This window comes from Diadema antillarum, unplaced genomic scaffold, assembly GCF_040938485.1.
Source record: "Diadema antillarum isolate AM-2024a unplaced genomic scaffold, OU_Dant_1.0 seq00001990_RagTag, whole genome shotgun sequence".
Lineage (NCBI taxonomy): Eukaryota > Metazoa > Echinodermata > Echinoidea > Diadematoida > Diadematidae > Diadema > Diadema antillarum.
Window position 1 is genome coordinate 37,698 of NW_027272646.1, and position 27,613 is coordinate 65,310.

At 38.4% G+C, this 27,613-nt stretch overlaps 2 protein-coding genes across 2 annotated transcripts in view; one reads left to right on the top strand and one right to left on the bottom strand.

Moving 5' to 3' along the window:
• Positions 1–3,201: 3,201 nt before the first annotated feature.
• On the top strand, positions 3,202–4,325 carry LOC139713502 (beta-3 adrenergic receptor-like). Its single transcript, XM_071625228.1, has one exon. It carries the CDS (start codon positions 3,219–3,221, stop codon positions 4,323–4,325), a length of 1,107 nt encoding a protein of 368 aa, XP_071481329.1. The 5' UTR covers positions 3,202–3,218.
• Positions 4,326–23,290: 18,965 nt separating this feature from the next.
• LOC139713507 (choline-phosphate cytidylyltransferase A-like) overlaps positions 23,291–27,613 on the bottom strand; it is a 36,111-nt gene continuing 31,788 nt past the window's right edge. Inside the window, exons 6-8 of the mRNA XM_071625234.1 lie at positions 26,254–26,475; positions 25,151–25,339; positions 23,291–23,896 (exon numbers count right to left, since the gene is read on the bottom strand). Coding sequence (XP_071481335.1) covers positions 23,555–23,896; positions 25,151–25,339; positions 26,254–26,475 — 753 coding nt within the window. The 3' untranslated portion in view covers positions 23,291–23,554. The remainder of the gene's footprint in view (positions 23,897–25,150; positions 25,340–26,253; positions 26,476–27,613) is intronic.

Below are 27,613 nucleotides of genomic sequence, written 5' to 3' on the forward strand. Positions count from 1 at the left end.
TCAAGGACTTTAACTTGACTTTGACCCATTCATAAGTGTATGAATACTGTAATTTTCAAGGTATGGAGAAAAAGTGTAATTTCTGTATTGAAAAGTACACTGTTACCATTTTCTTTTGGCCTTTGACCCTAAAATTCATAGGATAATCACTGTCAGGCAGAACATGCATAAATATGTAGTAAGTTTCAAGATAACTTGAGCCACTTCTGAGATATGGAGGAAAAAGTTAGTTCAGCACTTTCCCTTGATCTTTGACCTTTTGACCTTTGAGGCAAACCCCCCCCCCAAAAAAAAAAAAAAAAAGAGAGAAAAAGAAACTTTCCAGATAATCTAGGTTATACATGCATACACCAAGTGCAAAAAAAAAAAAAAAAAAAAATTCTGGCATTACATAAATATGAGGGAAATAGTAACAATTTGAAGTGTTGCACTTGACCTTTGACCCCTGACCTTTGACCCTATGAACCCTAGATTCTCTAGATAATAACTGCCAGTCAGTACATGTTTATATACTATGTGCCATGAAGATACCTTGAACAATTTCCAAGGTACGGAGAAAAAAAGCTAAGTTTTAATATTTTAACTTGACCTTTTGACCTTTGACCTTTGACCTCATGACCCAAAACTTTCACCAGAGAATCTTAATTGGGTAATACATGTATACACTAAGTTTCAAGAAAATATCTTCAGGCATTGCATAGATATGGAGGAAATAGTGAAATTTTACGTATTTGACCTTGACCTTTTGACCTTTGACCTTGACCATGTGCACCCAAAAGTTGATAGGCACAACTTCACCCCCTAATACACATACATGCCAAGTTTCATTAGGATACCTTAAAAGGTTTTAATAGTTACCCTGTCCACAAAATTTATTACGGACGGACGGAAGGACGGACGGAAGGACGGACGGAAGGACGGACGGACGGACGGACGGAAGGACGGACGGACGGACGGACAACCCGAAAACATAATGCCTCCGGCACCACTTCGTGGCGGAGGCATAAAAAGCTGAACAGGGACGAACATAAACCTGTCACTTTAGGAAGTGGGGCAATTCACAATAAAATTTTAGGTCCGGAAAACAGTGCGCCTTCGTAGAGGCGGGCGAACTCCAGGTCTATACAGGGCTGATGTGCAAGGGGGGGATTATTCGCTGCAATATTGTAGACATGTTTTGTTTTAATGATTTTTTTTTTGAGGGGGGAGGGTGGTATTAAGCACTGTTTGTATGGCCATTAGTGAAATCAGGGATAATTCCTCTGTAACTGTTGTTTATACATTAGCCTCTTCTATATACAATAGTGTTATTCCTATTATAGCCACCTCGGAAATCCATGATTCTTCTGGAGTGTGTGTGTGTGTGTGTGTGTGTGTGCGTTTATGTTGGTCTCTGTCTGTCTGTCTGTCTGTCTGTCTGTCTGTCTGTCTATTTGCTGTTTTTCAAAAGTCAGGGCTGCCCAAAGAGTGCCTACGAATTCCCTAAATGTACAAATCTTACCAAAGTGGGACCGTCTATTCAATTCAATTCAAAATGATTTTATTTCCATATAAAGTAATACAAAGTGATAAACATTACGCTTACATGAGTACATAATATCTAAAGGAACTTTGATTCACGTAAGTTTCAACAAAACATGAATACAATTATTATAATGATATCAACTCTGGTATGGATAAATAAACAAGTAAGCAATACAATCTTAATTTATAACTCTACATGGAAAAGAGGAATCCACAAGAAAAGCATTAAAATTTGTGAATTACTCTAGACAGCTACTAGAAGGTGAGGGCATCTCAAGATCCGTCAAGGACTCCGTGTATGAAAATTTTGATATCCTGATGTTAGGCGACATGTCTATGACAACACCCTCTTGGTTCCACTTGAAACACGTCGGAGGGATAATAAAGATATTGAGGCTAAGACTTTGGACATTATTCTGGCATTTTAATATAAAACTCGACCGCATACCGATAACCCTGTACCATTATGCCCGTTTCCATCGTGATTTTGACAGCGCGCGTCATTGGGTCCGTCTTCCGCATCCGTCTCCGGTTTGATGGAAGTAGAAAGCTTATACGAGCAAACGCACTTTATACTTTCGCGCAGTTAGTCACAATCAGTGTCTCACTGTAGACCGTCATTATCTGTAATTACATATTTTTGCTATCGTGAATATAGTCTTGATGCGGGATAAGGTGCACACAGCTACACATATCACTTTTCATTCTCGATACAGGTTATTAGTATCCACCTAGCATTTCGGTTGCCCACGATACAAGAGTGATCGGCTTAAGGTGAGTTCTTCTTCTTTTTCAATTTCTTTTCCTTTTTTTTTTTTTTTGGATTTTAGATTTTGTTTAGAAATAACGTGTAGGCCTACATATATTTCACAAGTTTATGTTCGATGGCTTTCGTAATATCGAACTTATTCTTTTGCAAGTGGTTCAAATTTATAGAAAAATACATTATCCCATTATCAATCTTAAATTTGTTATGTCGTCATGATGTTTGTCATATACTGCGTGTCTCTCCTACCAGCCATAAACAAAACGTGGATATAGGATTTCACTGTAATAAGGACAGTGCCCCAGATAACTTTTAGGTTTTAGGTTGGTACCCTACACAATTAATATCGTATAACGTGTTGAGATAAAGAGAGAGAAATGCAGTCGCCTTCACACGGGTCAATATGAGACTCGTAAGGTGATGACATCATTACGGCACTCGTTTTTCTCGATATCATTGTTTCTGAAAAACATGGGAAACTCCTAAATTCCATAACTTTCCTATATTTTAGGGCCGATTTTAATAAAACCTCTGCCATTGTGTTGGTCCGATTCTGCTCTGTCTATTAATTTAAACTATAGATGTGGATTTGTACTTTAAGTGAAATAATCGTGACTTATCTCCTCTGTGACAGTGACGAGAAAGATGAAGTCTCTTGGACAATACGCACACACACACACACACACACACACACACATATATATATATATATATATATATATATACATATAAATTATCTATACTTCATTCTGATGACACTTTTATGATTTATGCGTACAGAGCAACTTATACGCGTATGTGTTACATTAATGTTTATAAATAACAATATGATAGGCCTACGGCTTACTAATTTTGTTTTGTTCCCAGAAACATGGAGCACCCCACGATGCTTCCTAATAGTACCGAGGGAACTTCCGATCAGTCGTCGATGTCGACCATCATATTCGGCATCGTTGTGTACGTCGTCATCGGCATCTTCGGATTGGTTGGAAACGGGATGGTGATGGTCGTCTTCGGATTTCTTGTAAAACAGAAGAGCAGGGTGAACACGTTTATTTTCAGTCAGGCCCTGATTGATTGCTGCTCCTCCATACTCCTCATCGCGTTCGGAGTGGTAAACGCGTTCCGCTCTTCGATCATGGCGTACGAAGTCGAGAGTGATTCGGCACGGGACGCGAGGGCTGCGACCGTTAGTGACACCGCAGCTTCGCCCGAAGGACGCTACCTCCACCTGTCTTCATCAACCGCCGAATTCCTCTGCAGGTTTTGGTGGTCGCGGTTTTTTCTCTTCTCATGCTTCGTCATTTCGACATGGAACCTGACGACCATGTCCATCGAGCGCTACTTCGCAGTTCTGCATCCTTTCAAATACTCCCAAATATTTACCAAGAGGCGAGCGTTGGTCATGATCGCTATCGTATGGCTGTGTGCTCCCTTAACCGAGTACGTATCGCCCATCTTCAAGTACACCCAGAGAGAGGGCGAATGCGATACCCAGCCCACGTGGACCAGAGCTGCCGGCATTAGTTTGGGTCTCATTCACTTCATCTTGGTGTTCGTGGTCCCTGTATGTATCATGGCCTTTGTCTATATCATGATTATCAGGGAAATGGGGTTGAAAAAAGATGCGCTCCATCGCAAGGGCCCCGGGGACACGCCCGATGCTAATAATGATTCTAGCGACACACCATTAAGGAGTGATCCTGCATTCAAGGTGGTTCATCCCTCTCGAAACATCACCATGACCCTCTGCATCCTCTTTGCCGTCTACGCCATCTGCTGGACACCCAATCAGATCACCTTCCTCCAATACAATCTCGGGGGACCACTGAACTTTTCCGGGGCCTGGTATCAATTTACCGTCATCATGGTCTTCCTGAACTGTTGCGTGAATCCCTTCATCTACGCCTTTCGGTTGAAGAAGTTTCAGAAGGGGGTGCGGATGCTGGTGGCACACCACTGGCACAGGCAAGACGAAGGGGACTCCACCACCGAGTCAACCAAAATGAACAAACTTGAGGGAAGGACAGGCTGATTTGAATACAGACATTCTGCAAAGATCTCAGCGATTTTATTGCAGCAATTAACGATATATGAGCACAGCTCTTCCTAACAGAACGCATTTCCATGATGACATTATTATGGCCTGCCTTCTGGAACACGCCATCACACATATGGAAATGTCCGATCTTTGTTTGATGTTTTAAGAGATTTCAAAACGAGCATCCCCTTGTAACACTCTATGCATAAGTACAATGTAAAAATCGAGTGAATGCTCTCCTAGCAGGTCTGTTCAATCACCTCAATCACTCAATCGCTCAAACATTGTCAAAAGATTAGTGGATCGCGGTGCGATTCTAAAAGGGAGAGATAAATTGAAACCAGTATACTCTTATCTAAACATTTTTAAAGAAAAATGCCACGATATTGTCAAGTCTAAACTGCAACCGCATAACATTACATCTAAATGTTGTTACTCTTAGTACTCACATGAAGCAGTATGTTATAATGATCGTCATCATCTAACATCACTCAAAACTGCGATATATATTTTTCTGCGTCGTGGCATGATGCGATACACGAAAATGTCTCGTTTCATTCTCTACTGCATATCCCACTACCACTCTATCTAATTATTTCATTCTAGTCCTGGTCTCGCCTCCAGGTAGATGGCAATAGAAGAGGATGGCGAATACAGCTTAATAATATTTTACAATAAAATGCGACTTTGCACATAACAGACTCCTTTTTGTGCCGATTTTATACCATACTTTATGTGCCTATGACCTAATGAAGTTTGTAGTTTGCTCTGAAAACTGTTAGCTTCACAATCAAGATGGGAAATCGGTCAACTGTGGGGAAAGGCCGGGGAAAGTTTCCCTTTCACTTTTTTTACTCACGAGACAACCCACGGTTAACAAAAAGGTATAACACGCTGCTTGGACCCACCATGACTAGTGTGGCTTTTCATTTCGGGCCATCTGATAATGGTCCGCAAACAAGAGTCAACATGTCGCAATATTTTCATAATACATCGGGAGCGGATGTTACCTTGGCTTCAGGAAAGTCTCTTCTACATTCAATCTTGTCACATTTCCTACTTTCAATAGTTATTCTAAGTGCCTTGTTGTTTGGTTGTTATTGTTGTTGGGGTTATTGTGGGTCTCCCCCCCCCCCCAATGATTCCCGTGATGTGGAAAATTTTTCTAGCTTTTGTGACAGAAAACTGTCCAAGTAAGCCTATTTCACCAAAAGTGAGCACAGATTATTGAGTTTCAATTCTGAAAGTACAAAATCTTCGTTTCGTGGGAGGGGATGCCCTCTCCAACACCTAATTCCCTCATTAGGTCCCCTTCCATACACTGGCAATACGTTTCCGGGATTGTCAAATTTGCGAATGGCAATCATAAAAATGCATAAGCTCCCTAACGTAGAAGGGGATCCCCCCCCCCTCCTTCCATATTATGACAGATTTACTCTACTTCTCTGTTTCAAATTTTTTAAATACATGTATTCCACCAAAAAGTGTGCAAAGCAAGAGCTGAGAAACTCAGTATAGCGATTTATAATCATTCACCTTTCTGCTCTGTAGATATTTAATTTTCTTACTTTCTCTGATAGGAAAAATAAATCCCAAAATGTTACCAAAAGTGTGTACCAGATCGCTAAATTTCAGGTCTGAAAATGCAAAGTTCCCCTCTTGTTGGAGGGGGATACTCCCATCTCACACTCTCACCCCCTCCCCCTCCCTATTGTGAAAACAGATCGACCCCACCCCGGGGATGTTAAGTCACTGAAATGAGGAGAAAATGATGAACAGAGTGAAGACGTTATTAATCAGCACCGAGACATCTTTGTGACTATTCTTCTTTATAGGGTACAAACATTATGTTTGGATCTTTCTTGATAATCAATCTGTCAATAGTACCCCCTGAAGCCAAAAAGAAACAGAAGAACTAATGATAATGATAGTAATAAGTGATAAGGACAATCTATCTCTACGCAGGCATCAATTTCACTTTCAGTTTATTCCCTATTTCTCATCGAAAATAATAGCACAAATTCTTGTATATTATTGGATCGAAAATAAACAAAACGATACATATTGTACACACACACAGCTGTTGTTATAATGATAATAGGTATTGTATCATATATCATGTACATGGGCTGCAAGCAAATCAAGACACGCGTATGCTGTAGACCTTAGAATTGTATTATGCATTGTAGGCCTACCACCATAATTTATATACTCTTTTGTTATACATCATAAATCCAATTGAGACAAAAATACTGTTTACACTATCAAAAATGTGTGTACATGTACAATGATGATGCAGAAATCAATAAATCAAATAAAAACAACAACAGGAATTATAACAATAGTATCAGTAAAACGTGTATTAATCAAATCAATATTAATCATAACATTAACAAAAGAACAAATATTACTGGAAAATTTTGATTTTTTTTTCTTCAGAAAGGGAAACACAATTTCCTGTAGTCATCGGAGTATCATTGTATTACTTTCTAGACTAATCAGTTGTCTCATTACGTTGCTTGTTTTTATTCCTAACCGACTGTTATTGGTCGTTGTTGGTGGTGTTTTTTTTTTGTGTGTGTATGTGTTTGTGTGTCATATTGGCTGCAACTCTCGCATCTGAAGCTGTCACTCAACAAAGTTTCCTGTCAATGTGTAATTACATGTCGGTTGGCTTTTCCTGGCTTCCGATATACAATGTACTAGGTTTCATTGTGATGTACGGCTTTGCCGGCGGTGAGAATATAAAAAAAAAAAGAAAAGGAGAAAAACGAAAGCATAGCAACGCAAAGGCTTCTTCAACAAATCAAATCCTGATAAAATTTTGGCGCAGAAAATCATCATGTTGTCATCATCAAATCGGCAACTCTAATTTCACTGCATATCATATAGGCCTACTGGAGGAAAGAATAGATGAAGATAATAATGAGTTGATAATTTACCTGTATATCTTTTACAATGTTATTCTGTTCATTGTATTGTGGTAATGATTTCCTGACATCTGTGTATAATATGAGTGTTTCATTGTATTTCTAATTATTTGTGTGTTGGAAATGAAATAAATCAACTTGAACTTGAACTTGATGAACTGACTGAATCAAATAAGACTGCACAAGATCAGAAGGTAATTTAGAATAATTGTTTACACCATGTTTAAAACAGAGAAAGATGAGCTTCGAGTTGGAACAGAATCGTGCGTTATGTGTTGCCAATTTAAGAATAAAATGAGATTTAAGAATGTAATTGTAGCACTGATTAAGAGGCTATTTGAAACATCTGCGTCAGAAGCAAATTGCGAATTATGAACACCTAAGGCTTTAAAATACACTGGACATGTTCTTTACTCTATTTTAGATAAGCACTAGCAATGATATTTATTTCAACAAAATACAAGGGTCAAAAAGAGTACCAAAGCAAGAAAAAATACCAAAAATATATGTTTATTGGATTTGATTGGTTAAAGAGAATCTATGATGTCGACTGAAAAGCAAGGAAAATGAAGGTTAAGATAAATCCAAGCAGAATCACAAGAACAGAAACCCGTTATCACCAGAATAATATGAGCGAGGGGAAGTATCATGATGACCTGACGTCATCAGTTGGTCACATGACTGCATGTGATACTGATGACCACAAATATGATTTTGGTGCTTGTGTACATTTGATCAACTTTGTATAATTTGTATGATTTGGATGAGATTTGCATTAATTTGTTCATCTAAAGAACCAGAATGACCAGCTGACCAACTTTAAGCATTATACCAAATGAATTCATATCAACATAATTATTCTTGTCGAAATCGTATGTTATTTCATAGCTGAATTTACCTCCATTATATAGCGCGTTCCCCAATGCACATTATAAAACTTTAAGCTAAAAAAAAATCAGTATCGTGTCTGTGACAAGGCGCATATCCTTTGGTATTTTACTTTTCCTCATGTTTTCTGTCAATAATGTTGGGTCCACCCACACCTACTTGGCAAACTATGGAAAAGGATAACATAAAAATGTAAGAAAGTGGCCAGCTATGCATTCCCTATCATGCATATTATTCATATTTCCTATTCCCAATTCCAAACACAAAATCATGCCCTTTAACCAATGACGGATGAAAACCTTCATAGATTTGTTGTTGTTGTAGTTCAAGGTAGGACCTTGAATAGTATGTGGCTGCAATGTCATTCCAGCAGCACATTGCATTAGATGCGCAATAATATTTGTTTTGTTTTTGTTTTGTCGGAGCCCAATTGTCGCACCGCATAGACCCCATCCGTAATGTGTGGGCAGTGGTGGGTGTTTCTTCTGTTTTTTTTTTAAATAAGTTTCGCAACTTTTCACTTAATAGATAATAAGGAAATATCGTTTACATCGTGATTCTTTGATGTGGAGTCAGACAATAATCAGCAGCTCTGATGGTCTATATAACACCCCTATAAATTGTTCAGAACCATACATCTGTTCCTCCTATCTCCCTATACTGAGAAAAAAAAAACATTATGTCGTTGTAAGGCCACTAATGCTAATGTTGAAGCACGTCTTGTCTTGCAAAGAGTTTGTGTTAAGTCAGATATAAAATGGAAAAATAAATGTACCAAACTAGAAGAAAACTGTGGGGGACAAAATTAATGACCGAGACTCTTTTATGAAGGTGATTCATGCTGTAAAAAGTCAACAACAGATATTAGGGTAATTAAATGAAATCATGTTCATGTCAGTATCGTTGTGCCAAATTCAATCACACATGACCACAAGGACACGGTATCGTATTTTCAACGTAAAGCAAGTGGTTTTGTTCTCCTGGTTATGACGTCATTTACACTGTCTGGTAATGTCTGGTACTGTACATAGAGATGAACACATGCCTCGAACGTGTCCTTTTCACACAACGTATCTCAAACGTAATTAAGTATGGCTGGTCTGGCATAGCTTAAAGGACAAGTTCACCTACTTAATGGGGGGTTGAGTGAATGCAGCAATATTAGTAGATCACATCAGAGAGAGGAAAACTTCCAGTCATAATGATGATTATCTCATCATGTTTATTATAGTGCGTGAACGACGCCATTTTGGATGACATGCTGACATTAAAAAACCAACAACAGTTCATTTGTAATTCATTCATCTAGCTTTCAGATTTGGATTATGTATGGTGATGTTTTGAAATAAATATCCTTCTACAGATATACACATGAAGGTCCCTGGAGCAGATCACTAGTAGCAATGAGGTAAAAACAAAAATAAAAGTCGACTGCTATAAATGGAGTAAAATCAAGTCGTAGCTGTAGAGTTTTAATGTTTTAGAGTTGTGATGACTTTCTCTTTATAGAAGGGAAAGGTTAATATGTTAATATTTTGTGTGTGTGTGTGTGTGTGTGTGTGTGTGTGTGTGTGTGTGTGTGTGTGTGTGTGTGTGTGTGTGTGTGTGTGTGTGTGTGTGTGTACAAAGTTGATGGCGCAGTTGTGGGGCGACGAAATCAGCGTTTCATTGAATGAAAGAAAAACATACAACCTGAACAGAAACATTTACGGAAAGTGGAATTTCGAAATATGTTTTTTGATTACGGAAACAGGAAAACTGTAGAATTTCATACTCGTTCTCCCGATTTAGTTAAAGCGCACAAATTTGCGATTTTTAATTTCTTTTTTCAAGTAGAATGCCCTTATAAGAAGGTTCATCCTGGCAACGTAAATAATAATATGAATACAAGCCTTGTTAACACTGTCAACTCTGTTCGAGACATCTTTTGTTTGTTTGTTTATTTTTGTTTCATGTCCATCTTAGCAGATGATTGGATATTCGATCAGCTGCAGTAGCTGGTCTTCCATGGGGTCCAGTTTGATGTAAAGCGGAACCACTTCACCTTGTTAAACACCCTGCTCTTTGCGATGAATGAATGAAGCGGGATTCAACGTGCATGAGCTGTAGCTCTCTTCACACACGTTTTGTGTTCCATTTTGTGTCCTATTCGAGGGACAGAGTGTTTTGCCTCTTACTATTAGAGAACGGTATGATTACACCCAACATGAGTGACCGTTCCGTTTGTGGTGTTTTGAAGTAGTATAGTTAACTTCCTCTTTTGGGTTCCTCCTGTTTAGCTGACCTAGTTGTATATCCTGATTTGTAAACGTCTAACATGTACATCACGTATATCCTCCTCCTCCACCGTGAACGTTTGACATGTTCGTCACGTATTTTTCAGAGTAAATTTCTAGGAACGAGTAGGGGAGACTTGTGAAACAGGGCTTCATGCAGGACAGCTTTTTTGTATTGTATTGTTCTGTTGTTGTTGCTGCATGCTTTTTAGATACACGCCGTAACAAAATCGCATGCTTGAATATGATACACATTTCAAGGTTATAGTTGTCAGCAACTCTATTGGGTGTCTCAAGTAGTTTGAAACAGACAAGCAGATAATATCACATAAAGTTTTATGCGGCGCCTGTCGCTTCCCTTAATTCGGTGACCTTCATGTCACAGCCATCAGCTTCATTTGAAAGATGGGAGTTCAGTATAGGTCGAATACATATAGGAACCTTTATAATCTCTTTTCCTCGAGGACTAATTCAGCACAAACAGACAAAACAAGATAAAGCTTTTTATCTTCTTATGATTCTATATACTAGTATAGGGCCTACATAGAAACATTAGGCTACAATAGCATGTAAGATATGTACGTCCACAGACGGAAGAGTGAACGTCGCGTCGCGATACGTTGGTTGCAGCAAAGCGGACTACGTAACCTTTTGTGTGCCGCGTTTATTTCATGTCCATTGGTTTGTGTGTGACATTAATGTGCGCATTTGACACATTGGAAGAGAAAGGGTTTAAGTCTCTAGGAACCTACCAAGCCTAACGCGACGGCAGAATACATAACAGTGGCGGATCCAGAGGGGGCGGGCGGCCGTTGCGCCTCCTCTTGACTTTTTGTTAAAACAAAAGAGATAAAAAGAAAAAAAAAGGGGGGTGGGAGGCGTGCGCCCCCTTTGATTTTGTAAAGGCGCCTCCTATGTACGGAATTCCTGGATCGATCCGCCACTACACAATTAATGTTCTACCCTTAGGGATCCTTAAAGGTACTGTCTACAGTGGGAGCAGTGATATAAAAGACATTCGAGTAATTACATTTGATGCATATGTGTAGGTCGGTTTTTTCACAAAACATCCTACCATATAAAAATTCGCAATAGAGCCTAAAATATTGGGAGATATCACTTTTTTTTCCTTAATAACTGATAACTGTAAACGGTTTGTCTAGAAAAAATTTAAATTGTTCATCTTTTGTATATCTAACGATACTTTAAATTTATTGTAGTGATTAACATCATTTTTGTTTACATTGGTTGTTTCTATCCCTAACTCATATTTTTGATACACTATTTGATACACGAAAATCTGAGATTTTTCTTTCATCTGCACATGGTAAATAATGCCTTTCAGTTGATGAAGTTTAAAGAGTGTGTACAGTTCTGGTCGAGGTGAGGATTTAACTTTTTACGTTTTGTGAGATATTCAGAAACCACTCTATGAGATGTCAAAGAGCATGCAATTCTAAGGGGTATCAAAAGTTTATTTGATGAAAATCGGTTTTGAAATGGCTGAGATATCCAAAAACAACGTGAAACAAAGAGATCCTAATAAAGTTGTGGCATGTCGCCTTTTATTATCATCACTTTTTGGGTTATCTCAGCCATTTGAAAACCAATTTTCATCAAATAAACGTTGAATCCTTCTTAAAATGACATGTTCTTTCATATTTCAAAAGAGGTTTCTCATTATCTCACTTAAGAATGTTCAAAACATGAATCCCCACCTCAACCAGTACTTTGTACAGTCCCTTTAAGTGTGGGAGTATTATGTGCATTGGTGCTCCTGTTAAAAGGACAGGAGAGAGAGAGAGAGAGAGAGAGAGAGAGAGAGAGAGAGAGAGGAAGAGACAGAGAGACAGACAAACAGACAACCAGGCAGTCAGAGACAGAGAGAAAGATAATGTGTGTGTTTGTGTGTCTGAGTGAGTGTGTGTGTGTGTGTGTGTGTGTGCGCGCGCGCGCGTATGTGTGTGTTTGGGGAGGGAGGGATAATGGAAGGGTAATGTATAATAATTACCTGCCGTCGCAATAAACCTTATTGCTACTTACAAGGCACAGAATGATATTTACCCTTGCAGCGGGAGAGGGCACGTTCTGTCTCCGTATTAAAGACAGTACGCAAACACGAATCACTGTCATGTTTATAGTTTTCTAATAAAAACAAGATACATGTATGCAATAATGTGATGGTGCATCACAAAACAAACAAAAACGAGCACAATATGATTTCCCCTAAAGACTCAAAACAGATGAAAAGGGAAAACCTAGTCAATTGTAGGTTGTTTTTTTTTTAATTATTATATTTGCTGAAGAAGCAATAATCTCCCTCAATTTACTTCTATAAACAGGGATCGTACAGCGGGTGGGATATCATCTCTTTGCAGCTGTTTTTTTTTTTTTCTAAAACACATTTCTTCAGACTGACTTCGGCTTTCTCAGATTTACGGATTCTCAGCACTAGAAACCCTTCAAACACTTATCACTTTCAACCCTTACATCTTTTGAAAGGATGATGCTACTGCTTTGTAAGTGTGTATCGGTCATGAATGTAATGTACTTAATGATGTGCAAGCTTTCAGTTTAGTCTAATAGTCCCTTCATAGTGGTTGCCATGCAGTTTTATATCATGATGTTCTTTGTTCCATTCATTGCAGAGAGCACAGCTGTATGGGCGAAATTGCGCACTTGACTAGACCCTAAACTTCAAGGCCTCTTTTGTCAGTACACACTTTCCCAGAGTGTTACTTATTAGTACTTATTTTCCATTATTTACATCAGTTTAGCAAGTCCCTTTGTATTGAAGCATACTGTGTATGTCATCTTAAATCTTAAGAGTCTACTCTTTCATAATAAGCCTAAAGTCAACGCTCGGCGATTCTTCTTTTTTTTTTTTTTGTGGTGGTGGTGGTGGTGGTGATGGTTTTGTGATGCAGGGTAACAAAGTAATAAGGCATACAGCATAATCGGAAGAAAACAAATGTGATCTGGTCGTACAAGCAATTTGTCATAATAGATCTGCAATGCACGATCGATGCTGTTTACTCCTATCAGGAAAATGTTTTGTACGGAATTAAAGAAACAAGCAGAAGTAACATAGTCTATAGCCAATTTCTTGATGGTAGTGACGGCTAAGAGTTGAGGATTTTGGACGGATCTCCAAATAAAGTTCTCTCACTGGGTCTTGACTCTTGTTTGGTGGCTTAAAAGGGCATTGCAGACGATTTTCAAAATTTCACATCCTGTAGTACATAAATCAACAGCTCCATGCAAAGATTTGTTGAATTTATTGTGGTCCTTGAGCAGAGAAATCAATACCCTGAAAAACCTACAACAAATTAAACTGAACAAAGATGATGACTTAGAAGCCTCACATATTTCAGAAATGTAACAATGTAATTTCATTACAATACCACGTGCTTAACAAGTTCACCTGTGCAGAATTTATGCATGCTTTCTTCTTTTGTTCTGCTTCCTTGAGCCCGAACTCATGCATTCTTGTTGTGAGGCTGCCATGTCGTCATCCTTGTTTATTGCAATTTGTTATAAATTTTGAAAACACTCCTATTCCTCATCCCAGTCACTACTAATTCTGAAATTCTGTACTAAGTATAACTAAGTTATAGTTGTTCATTTGTAAAATTCTGAAATCATCCGGAGGTCTCCTTTAATTAGTCTCTTACAAAGACCCTCTGCTTGCTACTCTTACAATCACTGCAGTGGGAATATCTTTGATTATCAAAGGATAAACCTTGTGAAAACCCTGCTAAGCCTGAAGTAGTGACTGAAAAATTGTGGGTAAGAATGAATTTGTTTCTTTGCAGTTAAAAAAAAATCATTGTTACATATTGTGGTATATTATCCCGTTTTGTTTGTATGCATCGTTCTTACATCAAAGAACATGACCACACAAATCTACCCATGAGCAAACATGACAAAAAGCACTACTAAGTACTTTCATGAAATCATGTGAAGAGTTTTATCAAAAAACATTCTAACTCCATTCATCATAAGCTGAAATATTCACAATCAAAGCTACTAAAAAATGAAATAATGACAACAGATGGAATACCTTTGATCATAATATATATATATATATATATATATATATATATATATATATATATATATATATATATATATATATATACACACACAGTGTAATATATTCCTTGCTATGATACAAGTGAGGTATCGCTGGAGAGTTGGTTTTTTTTTAATGCATTATCCTATCTGATGATGGACTTACTTAAAAATGATTAAAAATGGCTTTTAGCCCATTTTACAATGAATCTCTTCATGTTTAACCAATCACTGACTGTCATTTGGTACTTAACAACCTCATAATCAGAATATACTATGCTCTGTTACAATGTCTGCAAATGAATATCCATCACGGTTTACACTTGCAAACTGTTTGGATTTTCTCATATAATATCAACTTAAAAGCAACAAATAATGGGTATAGGGAATGTGTGGGTGTCTTCCCCAAGCCCCGCCCCCTCCCCCATTCAATAATCCACTCATACAATGATGCAAATCACACATAACACAATACAGCTCCACAGGTTTACAACCACATGGCTTCTCTCACACGATACAACACTGACAGAAGCCTTATTGCATTGGTACATGTATTTGATCAATACTGATATTGTCAATTTTAATTCTCAGTATCGTGGCTTTTAACGTTTGTGGCATGAATTGACATTATCAACAAGACATATTCACAGCATAAGAGATGATGGAAAAACAGGAGGAAAAAATATTTTCTCAACTTTTGGGGAAAAAATACATCCTGAATAGCAGAATCACTCAAATGATGCTTCTTAAAGATATACAGTGTAAGAAATTTGGCCAATAGAGAGTGATTATGTAATGTGCTAATCATCCTGTGCATATCACTATGATTTACACACACACACAAACTTTGCAAAGTATTCTGCATATTAGACTGAAAGAATGTTGGACACATACTGTGGCTATCACAGCCACTCCTTCAAAATGTTCTCCATAGCCATATCATTGGCACTGCGAACAAAATTAGACATAAATCCAATATCATGCGTTTCTACAAAGGACAAGAAATATGTATCACAGTAAGATTGAGATTTTCCTCCGTAAATGCAACTTTTAAAGTAGGTCTGGTCACAATCTCTTAAAACTTTTGTCTGAACACACGTATCTCTTAGAGAGAGCCTAAAATTACAACATACAGCAAAATTTCCAATTCATTAAAAAGAAGGAAGAAATCTACATGAATGGGTTACATCTATGAAAAATATATTCACCCAGTGCATGTTATAATTTTGTGACATAAATATTGACATCTTTTTGATAGAATTAAAGCTTTGCCCATGTGGGTACACATCCATACACGTAAATCAATACATTTTGTGGATGAGTTTTTTCTAGGCTGTAAAAGTAGAAACTACTGGAGTATATGGCGTTGGCATAAGAAATCATGTAATATTTCTTGCTTTCACAGGAGAGCACATAAATACACAAACATTATACTGTACTAAAATAAGCGGCGCTCTTAGCAAATAATCTGCAGTCGCCTACCAAGTGTTCTCCAATGGGGAAAACATTTGAGGCAAAGGGAAGTGCTGCCAATGCAATCTGGAGCCGTCACATCTGACAACTTGCGATTGTCAAGAGTTGATAGGGCACAAGAGCCCAGCAAGTGAAAGATGAATTTCCCCATTCTCAATCTTTGATGCTCTACATCTAATATTTGGTGGCGTAAACTGACCCTGTACTTGCCTATCAATATGTGCAAAGTGGAATTGGTGGGGATAGAGTACAATGTATTAATGCTCTGCTTGGATCGATCATTGTCACAGACAACAAACTTCATCATTACCTCCAATACTTTTCTTTAAGACAGTAAATATGCATGCACTCACTGCTACATGAATCATTTCTCCACGGGAATATGGCAAATATCATTGACATTGAAGCAATCAAGAAAGAGTATCGACAAAAAGTGTGATCTAAGAACAAGACAAAATTTGGTGGGCGTTTCCACATTGCAGCTGGCACTGACCAAATGCCTGTTCTTCAGAGATAAAATTATGATGACCACATTTAAAGTGATCCCATTCTTTCATCAAAAGAACCACAACACCAAAAAATATAAATATATCTCCACAGTTAGACCTAGTAAAACATACTAGAACGCTTTCAAGGATAGTACCCATGTTATCCTCGTCAAAGTTGCGCCTTTATAGTGGCATAAAAGAAATCCCTGCTATGCATTGTGAAATCAAGAAAAAGTCATTACTACTGGTCCTTATGAAAGGGAAATGCTTGTTAGATCACAGTATAACAGTGTACATTGCAATTAGTCATCAGAGTAATATGGCCAAATAAATAATTACAATTGTATCAGTCTAAATACTTGTATTGCATGTCGTCTTTATACACAGTTTCTTTGGGCACTCTACAAATGATAAAATTCTTCGGAAGTAGAACACAGATACAGGCATATACTTTGATGTCTGTTGCCATTAAAAACAACCTGGAGTTGCAGACTAAGTAGTGCTGATAGTCTAAAAGGGACACTGCCTCAAAAACTGCAAGGAAAACAAAGAAAGCTTGACATTGTCAAGAATACAGGAAGAAACAATGACTTACATGGATTTTTTTTTTCTATGTGAATCTCTTATCATTTGTAACGCTCTGCTGGTTTAGAGCATGTCAAAATAATGATAATAATAATAATAGCTAGTTTTTATATAGCGCATTTCACACTTGTTAAGAATCTCAACGCGCTTTATAGACTATCATTACCCCAGTCACTGGATACATTATTTCCAACCTACACAGTGCTCCCTGGGGAGCATTCCAGCCAGTCGCCATTTTACAGGCGCGCACATGCTGATCAACCAATTCCATCCATATCCTTTTACATGCATGGATGCAATCAAACATATCACTATATAACAATCTTTCCCGACCACAAATTTGTGCTTTACAATTTTCAACATTGTCTTTTTCAATATATTATACACCTGCAGCACATCAACCACTGACTTTCAAGCAACATGGATGCTACATGCTCCTCTCTTTGCTTCACTACAACAGAAATGGAAGTAAATTTTGATCAACACACACCAAAAAAGGGTTAAAAAGAAAAGCTTTTCACTTTTACAAAGTGCTCTCTCTCTCTTTATATTTTTCCTTGGCACTTCTTGCCTTACTCTGTGTGTATGACAACAGGGACTATGGTAGGTTGGACAAAGAAATAATAATGTGGAAAGGGCATATAGATTACTGGTAAAGTATTCTCTGTAAATTTGTCAGCATGTGTTATCACAAGTGATTCAAGAGAGAGAAAGAGAGCGAGATTTCCTGTAATCAAAAAATGTAAAGCTTCGAAGAAGGTTACAGAACAGAAAGAAATAAACATTTAAACTAGAAATGTCGCTTTGGCGACTGGTATGCCTCCGCCATAATGCATGATTTTCCCAATAGGTCTGGATAGTACATGTGGACAATGTGTGATTACATTTTCACAAAATTGGCAAAATATTGAAATGACAAGTTTGTCACAAATGTGTTGAATGTTCACCTTCCTTGACCTAGGTTTAATTGGATGAATAGGAGAGCATGTATCTAGGGATTTAAGGACTTTAACTTGACTTTGACCCATTCATACATTTAGGCATTGAGTAATTTTCAAGGTACAGGTGTGGAGAAAAAGTGCAATTTCTGAATTGAATAGTAAATTGTTACCATTTTCATCTGGCCCTTGACCCTAAAATTCATAAGATAATCACTTTCAGGTAGAACATACATAATATGTACGAAGTTTCAAGAAACTTGAGCCACTTCCGAGATATGGAGGAAAAAGTTAGTTCAGCACTTTCAATTGATCTTTGACCTTTTGACCTTTGATGCAAAAAAAGAAGGAAAAAAAAACTTTCCAGAGAATTTCTATTAGGTTACACATGCATACACCATGTGTAAAAAAAAAATAACCCTGCTGGCATTGCATAAATATGAGGGAAATAGTAAAATTTTGAAGTGTTGCGCTTGACCTTTGACCCCTGACCTTTGACCCCATGAACCCTACATTCTCTAGATAATCACTTCCAGTCAGTACATGTATATACTATGTTCCATGAAGATACCTTGAACAATTTTCCAAGGTACGGAGAACAAAAAAGAAGTTTTAATATTTTTACTTGACCTTTTGACCTTTGACCATTGACTTCATGACCCAAACTTTCACCAGAGAATCTTAATTGGGTAATACATGTATACATTAAGTTTCAAGAAAATATCTTCAGGCATTCAATAGATATGGTGGAAATAGTGAAATTTTATGTATTTGACCCTGACCTTTTGACCTTTGACCTTTGACCTCATAACCCAAACTTTCACCAGAGAATCTCAATTGGGTAATACATGTATACACTAAGTTTCAAGAAAATATCTTCATGCATTCAATAGATATGGTGGAAATAGTGAAATTTTATGTATTTGACCTTGACCTTTTGACCTTTGACCTTGAGCATGTGCACCCAAAAGTTGATAGGCACAACTTCACCCCCTAATACACATACATGCCAAGTTTCATTAGGATACCTCAACAGGTTTTGATAGTTACCTTGTCCACAAAATTCATTACGGACGGACGGAAGGACGGACGGACGGACGGAAGGACGGACGGACGGAAGGACGGACGGACGGACAACCCGAAAACATAATGCCTCCGGCACCACTTCGTGGCGGAGGCATAAAAATAACAATATCGAGAGATATTTCCGCAAGACAATTTGAAACAAAATTAATGAAAATATTTCAAACGTCACAAAAAAAAAAAAAAAATGATTGTCTTATCTCACATCCTGTTCTGGGACTTGAGGGCACTTCCCCAGGGTGGAAACTCAGCAGTTAATATTGAAATTCTGGCTTTTACTGACAAATGGTGAGAAAATGATCTCATTTCATTGCTTAAAGTCTTCACTACAATACCAATATGGCATAATGAATTATAATGTGGCATATCGCAACTGATCGACAAATTGCCCTACATCGACGTAAATAAGCACTGAATTGATCAGTGTTTCAGTAGTAGCTATCATAAAAAATCATGGGCATACATACTCCTGCAGGATTCGAACCTACGATCTCCTGATCTCCAGACAGGCGTCATCTCCACTAGACCACCGAGCTTTCGCCCGAAAGCAATTGTTGGTTCTAATCCTTATAGCATGCAGCGGGTACTGCTTTGTTATTCAAATTCATGAAATTTCTTCCGTCGAGATGTTTTCATTGCAACTGATTGACAAATTGCCCTACATCGACGTAAATAAGCACTGAATTGATCAGTGTTTTAGTAGTAGCCATGATAAAAAAATCATGGGCGTACATACTCGAGCAGGATTCGAACCTACGACCTCCTGATCACCGGACAGGCGTCATCTCCACTACACCACAGAGCTTTCCCCTGACAGCAAGTGTTGGTTCTAACCCTTATAGCATGCGGCGGGTACTGCGTGATTATTCAAATTCATGAAATTCTTCCGTCAAGATGTTTTCACTCCAACTGATTGACAATTGCCCTACATCAACATAAATTAAATTCAGTGCTTAATTACGTCCATGTACGACAATTTGTCAATCAGTTGCAATGAAAACATCTCGACAGAAGAATTTCAGGAATTTGAATGTGACATATGTTGGAAACTCAGCCACTACAATGAACACTAACCCTGATAAAGAATGCTGGAGAAAATCATCATCAAAGTATTAATTCAATACAGTACAAACATCGCATTATGAAATATATAACAACTAAAATTCTGATAACAATGGTTAAATCCACATAATGCAGAACTTAAACACATGGATGCTTGCATTATCAGAAAGAATTGCAGAAGCTTTTCGATGGAGCGCCAAACACAAACGGCAAATCTGTGACCCTCTACACACACTTACACACAAAATACAAACAAGCGTTCACGTTATACATGTCAACAAACTGTAACAAAACACAGGTGAAAGGAAACACCTATGTGACATGTTATTACTGCAACCTTTCACATAAAATAAACGATAAATCCTGACAGATCACACAATAAGGCAATTTGGGAGCAAATTTATGTACGCACTGTATCACCACTACAGTTTATATCGCCTATATATACCAGACTCAGAGGCCCGTATTCTGCTAAAAACTTAGACCCGAGTTTAAACCCACGCTTGGGTCTAAAGTGGGTTTTTTGGGTTTAAACCTGGGTTTAAACCACCAGTTTAGACCCAGGTTTAAACCCAGGTTTAATTTGTATTCTACTAAGTCCAGCTGTGGTCTAAATTGGGTTTAAATTAAACCTACCCAGGAGGAGGTTTATTTCGAGTTTAAATCGAGTCTAACGATGACTGGTAAGGGTACCAGCACACAGATCAATGCCAAAATGGCACAAAACGAGTGGCTGGCTGGAAACACTGCAGCTAGCTTGCCGGCCACACGCGTGTACACACAAGATACGCCTACTACGTACTAGATCCACGGTACTTGTACAAGTTAGGTACAAGTTAGAAGAGACTCGAGATCTAAATGTTACAAATACTACTACTACCTAGTATTACATGTACTAATACGTTAATAGTCTAGACTTAAACATGAAAATAACCTGAAGACTAGACCAAGAACTCAATGTAGGACTAGTAGAGGGTAGAGCCTGCAGACGAGGTCGATTTGGCATAGATAGACTAACATTATTAGATCGAGAACCTAGATCGTAGGACTATTAAACGTTACTACTAACGGTGTTAGGAGTAGGGTCCTACTAACGTTAGTAACTAGAACCTATTCGAATAGCTAGAGTACATTATTGTAACGTTAGGACTAACGTTAGATCTATTAAAAGTTAGGTTAGTGTGGTACGGTCCCGTCGGTAGGTAAAATCTACTTCTAACAATTGTTGATTATCGAGACAGGGTTGATATAGGCCTAGATCTATTTCTAAATTTCAGAATGGTTTCCATTCCTATTAACTGACAATCTTAAGAGAAAAGCTTTTATTCAATTTCCTACCTCAAAGTCCTGGTTTGATCAATCGCCAATCCATTCCGAATTATTCACGATTCAATCGACCTAAAAAGCCATGTCCCATCCAGCGCACACAGCAACCGTGTCGCCGGCCGGCGCGGCGCGATGACTCTGCTGGTATAAACTGAGCATTCAAAGCTAGCTAGCCAGGAATATAATAGCGCTACGCTATAGTACAGTACGCTTACCATGTATCCTGTGATGTGCGTCGCACACGTACACAAACTGTACAGTAATGTACAGTGCTTCACGAGTCGTCGCAAGCAAAAGTACAGCATGCCCTTATTCGACATAAATACACGTAAAAACCATTCAAAATCCAAGAAAGTCACGCTCATGTGGCTGATACACTGCCAATAATAAATTGAAGAGGATTTGTGGGGAGGAAAGTACTCAGAGAGGGAGAATTTCTTCTTCCATAGAGGGCACCATGGTGGCTTGACCCAAGACTATTTCGGGTTTAATCTAAACCCGAAATAGACTTGGGTTTAACTAAACCTAGCTAGCAGAATACAAAATTAAACCTCAGGTCTAGCTAAACCATAGGTGAGTCTAAAATAGGTTTAAACCTTGGTCTACAGTAGAATACGGGCCAGAGAGTGAAGTATATTCATTCGAAAACTACTTTCACACACTGAATGAAAATTTGAGGACCGAGTGCTTAGGAGCAATGTTAAGTTTGGATCAAATCCCCCTTCATTCTTGTGCATTATCCAAGAGTACCGTCAGGTATTTGTGTATACACCAATTTTGCAATGAAGATCTGTCAATAACTGCTATAAAACATTTGTATGGAGCACCAAGTGTCGCATGGCCTATTTTGTTATGAAATGACCATTTTGTAACGAAATGATATTTCGTTGACATTAATGAAATGTTCATTTCATCGACGAAATGACTGATTTCATAAGTAGGCCATGGGACATTTGGCGCTCCATACAAATTGTCCATGGTTTAAACCATGGTTTCAATTGTACCACCTTTTTGAATTCGGGCCCATGGATTTCAATTAAACAAAAAGAACAGTGAATATTCAATCAAGTTGCAACTGAAATAGGAACGTTGTAGGATTTCAAAGTTTCACATCATTTTCCCACAACAGAATAGGTAAAACTTCAAAAGCACAAAAACATTCCCATTTGGTCCAATTTCGATGAAGCATTTACAGTTCTGTATGTCTAACCTCCCTTTTCTTGCTAAATGCAACTTGAATGCAGAATGGACTCTCCCTTCAAATTGATCCTCAATGAGGGCACATAATGTTAGTGACTTTGCTTTACTACACCTCCCCTCCCTACACCCTCTGCACATTTTCTCACACAAGGATATCCAGTTTACAGAAAACGTTTGCGTGCATGAACTTCTACGAATTTCGCGAAGAGCACAGATTCGCGAAAGTAAAATGCACACAAAAGTTCAACAAGCCTTTGTATTACTAGTATGTGTGGTACACTCATAATTTTTTCTGTGGTTGGCAATTTTTGTTGAAAGCTAGTGAGAGCAAGATAGAAAGAGATAATAGGATGTGGGTCATAACCAGAAAATTATGAAAGTTCAGTTTTCATCTCTATCTCGATTTAAGAATCCTCTCATTGAATTCATGGCACATCTGATACTCTTTCCTATACGACATAGAAAAAGAAGTGGAATTCAATACTGCCTTCCATCTTATTCTCTAATCGAAGCCATTATACTTCTGACAGGATTATGAACATTTTAATTCTTCAGATTCCACATCAATAAAACCATCCAATGGAGATATATTGTAGCAAATACTCTTGGGCGATCTAATCATATTGATGCCTCTTCTCTAAATATTCAGTCTGGACCATTAGTCTGATCTTCCAGGATAAGACTTGGTAATCGTTGTAGCATCTGAAACCTAAGCTATCTGACCTCCTCTCCAAGTAAAATTCCTTGCTTGGTTTACATCCTGTAATCACAACATTAAAATGTCTCCATCAATCGTCTTCATTGTTGTTTTCATTGTCCGATTATGATGGGTGCACACAGTCTGTACATTCTACTTCCGTTATTTAATAGGGAAAGAGAATGCCGCCCTCGTGCATCCATTCATACTCCACCAGCAGCCAGGCCATTGGAGGGAGTATCTGACTGCTGGTTGCCATAGCGACCTTCCTCTGCTGCTGCAACATGCCGGTCTTCCCTGTCACGGGCGGTTGCCCCTCTCTCCACATCCTCCTCCTGCTTCTCCTCCTCCTCTTCCTCTTCCTCTTCCTCTCCATCCCGCTCGTCCTCATCTCCATCATCGACGTCGCGGTCATCCTCACTGTCGTCTTCGTAGTCGTCGTCGAACTCATCCCAGTATGAGGCCCCGGGGCTCCCGGCCTTTGGGCTGCTGGGCGGTGAGATGGCGTTCTGGAGGGTGCGCTTCCCGTCCTGAAACATTCGATTCTGGCGGGACGGGGAGGAAAGACGGGGAGCATGTCATACAATCCTTGAATCAAAGCTCCTAAAAGTTCATTCATACAGGATTGGTTACAGCTTTGCCAATATGCAATAAGGAGGAAAGAAGTGCATGCTATGGATATATAATAAAAGATAAAGGGCAGATACCAGGATTTAAAAAAAAAATTAATTCATAAAAGATATGAAAAGATTATAAACCTCAGATGAAACCAAAATGCATCAGGTTGGTCTGTCCATGTTACATACATTACACACTAAGTCCAGAAATGCTATAAAACTCAATATTCAATCAAATTTTGGAGCTGATATCTTCTCTCATCATAATAAGTCCATTCCGTTGTAAAACAACATAGTTTCAAAGAGCATTCATAACTTGACCTTCATATCTAGAACATAGATTTCTGTCCAGCATTACATACGTTCACCCAAAATTTTTCATTCTGGCATACATTCTAATAGATTGCTGGTTTGAAGCAATTTTGTGGCAAAGTTATCTCTCATTAAAGAGTTCTAAAAGATCATATTCTTTTGGGGGGAGGGGGTAATGCACATTGAAAACAGACAATAAAGCAACATCCCTGAAATGTTCCCTACAAGTTATGACACACACCTCTAGGAGGGTCTACTCCGCGCAGAGATTGACCCGTTGTGAACGGGCTGATTTTGCTACAACACGCATTTCCCATAGACCCCTGCGCAAATATACTGGGGACTCGTCCTCAACAGGTTAAGGACTGTTTCATAAAAATATGAGAACCGTAGCAAATTTCTCCAGAAAATTTTTGAACCAAATTCTTTGTTGTTGGGTCTTGGATTTTTTTGTTGTTGTTGTACAGGACCTTCTCCTGCCTGCATGTTTGGTTATGGTTTTTCAGGGATGCCAACCTTGTTAACCCATTGAGAACGGACTGATTTTGCTGTAACACGTATTTCCCATATACACCTCCCCGAGAATACTCGTGACTCGTCCTCAACGGGTTAACAGTATTGCAGTATTCTGAGGGATGAAAAGATATATTTTTGGTGAAAAAACAGTATTTTCACCTTTCCTGGATTAGACATGGGTAGTAATACAATAAGGGTAAACCCTATATTCCATGAAAACAGAAATGTTCTTGATGTTAAATTGTGCAAAATAGTGCCAAACAGTAACAATTGGCATCTCAGGTTTTTCCCAGGAAGTAGAGTCTCCCTCTACGGGATAAATGAGCCGCATAGAGCTCAGAAGAGTCCGCTCACCAGGGGTCCGTTTTGTCCGAAGAGGTCGAGGAAGCTGCCGACCATCTCCCGCGACTTCTCTTCCCACTTCTGCAGAAAGTTGATGCTCCTGTCCTCGATCCGGTGGACGAACTCCTTCGACCGCCGCTCGACCCTGCGCACCCGCTGCCTGACCTTGTTGACCCGATCCTGAACTTTGAACTTGGTCTCCTGTTCAAAAGAGAAGAAACCAACGAAGTCAGTCCTTGTCATGGTCCAAGAGATTGAAAATATACAGCGCGAGGGATCTTTCCAATCAGAACACACATACCTGCCTGCAATTGTCTTGTTAGTACACTAATAGAGATGCATATTTGTTTGGCATTATACAGATTGATTGAAAATACTGCTTTATGTCAACAAGTCTGTTTATATCATGTACATATCAACTGTATTTCTATTTCAATATAATCTGAGGACTACTACACTATTTTGAACAGAAAGTCATCAGTAAACCTGGGGTAAGGCCTATGCACCAGCACAAAGACATCATGGTCTTTCCAACCCAGACATTTACCACACTTTCCAATAACCAACATACATAATGATGTTTAGCACTATGCAATGTGCCAATACTGTAAAAGTGGATATTTTCGCGCGACTAATTTTTCGCGCTTCGCCGGGTAAGAAGAGTTTCGCGTGTTTTTAATTCCGCAGAATCAAGACATCACGCACAGGAGCATATGGCAAGCAAAAATATTCGCGTGCTTTTATTTTCGCGCAAGTTTCTGGTTGCGCGAAATGCGCGAAAATTGCAACACCGCGAAAATTTCCACTTTTACAGTAAGCAACTTGATATTATCTTATGAATTAATCAATCTTACAGACAATGCTATGTTAAGTGAAAACAACTTGGGTTTTTTTTTTGTCATTTTTCGCTATTGTTTCCATGCCTATTTTGGGGAGAATTAAAGAAAGCCTTCAATGCAAAGTGCAGTGCAACAAAGAAAATTTGCATAGCTGTAGCGGTGATTGCAATACAATAACTTGCCCTTCATGCATTACACAATAGTTGACAGTTGCCAGCAAATACGGTAAGACATAAAGGCAGCTTGCATTTCACCTTTACCATCAAGAACACTCACATTAAACAGACTGATGTTCAAATCTTTGGCAGAGTAGCCCCTGGACAAGTTGCGCCTAACATAGACGTCGTAGTCTCGGACGAGTCTTGCAATGATGTCTGAGGTCGAGATGCCCTCCGTCCTCTGTGTGGCTACAAACTTTCCGGCCGCCTTAATGTCCTTGTAGATATCGTCTGAGCCAGCAGATCCATAAGGCAAGTCATCGTGGGCAACAAAGTCAATCTGCAGAAAGTTTTCATGAGCATTCACAATCAATCATTGCACTTGTTCTATCACTTGTTGAAAAGGATGGAAACCAAAAAAGAAACTAGAAATGTCGCTATGGCGACTGTTATGCCTCCGCCATAATGCATGATTCTCCTAATAGGTCTAGATAGTACATGTGGACAATGTGTGATTACATTTTCACAAAACTGGCAAAATATTGAAATGACAAGTTCGTCACAAATGTGTTGAATGTTCACCTTCCTTGACCTTGGTTTAATTGGATGAATAGGAGAGCATGTATTTGGGGATTTAAGGACTTTAACTTGACTTTGACCCATTCATACATTTATGCATTGAGTAATTTTCATGGTACCGGTATGGAGAAAAAGTGCAATTTCTGTACTGAATAGTAAATTGTTACCATGTTCATCTGGCCTTTGACCCTAAAATTCATAAGATAATGACTTTCACGTAGAACATGCATAGATATGCAGTAAGTTTCCCGATAAATTGAGCCACTTCTGAGATATGGAGGAAAAAGTTAGTTCAGCACTTTCACTTGATCTTTGACCTTTTGACCTTTGAGGCAATAAAAAAGAAAAAGAAAAAAAAAAACTCTCCAGAGAATTTCTATTAGGTTACACATGCATACACCAAGTGTAAAAAAAAAATACTAATCCTGCTGGCATTGCATGAACATGAGGGAAATAGTAAAATTTTGAAGTGTTGCACTTGACCTTTGACCCCTGACCTTTGACCCATGAACCCTACATTCTCTAGATAATCACTGCCAGTCAGTACATGTATATATACTATGTTCCATGAAGATACCTTGAACAATTTTCCAATTTACAGAGAAAAAAAAGAAGTTTTAATACTTTTACTCGACCTTTTGACCTTTGACCTTTGACCTCATGACCCAAACTTTCACCAGAGAATCTAAGTTGGGTAATACATGCATACACTAAGTTACAAGAAAATATCTTCAGGCATTGCATAGATATGGTGGAAATAGTGAAATTTTATGTATTTGACCTTGACCTTTTGACCTTTGACCTTGAGCACGTGCACCAAAAAGTTGATAGGCACAACTTCACCCCCTAATACACATACATGCCAAGTTTCATTAGGATACCTCAACAGCTTTTGATAG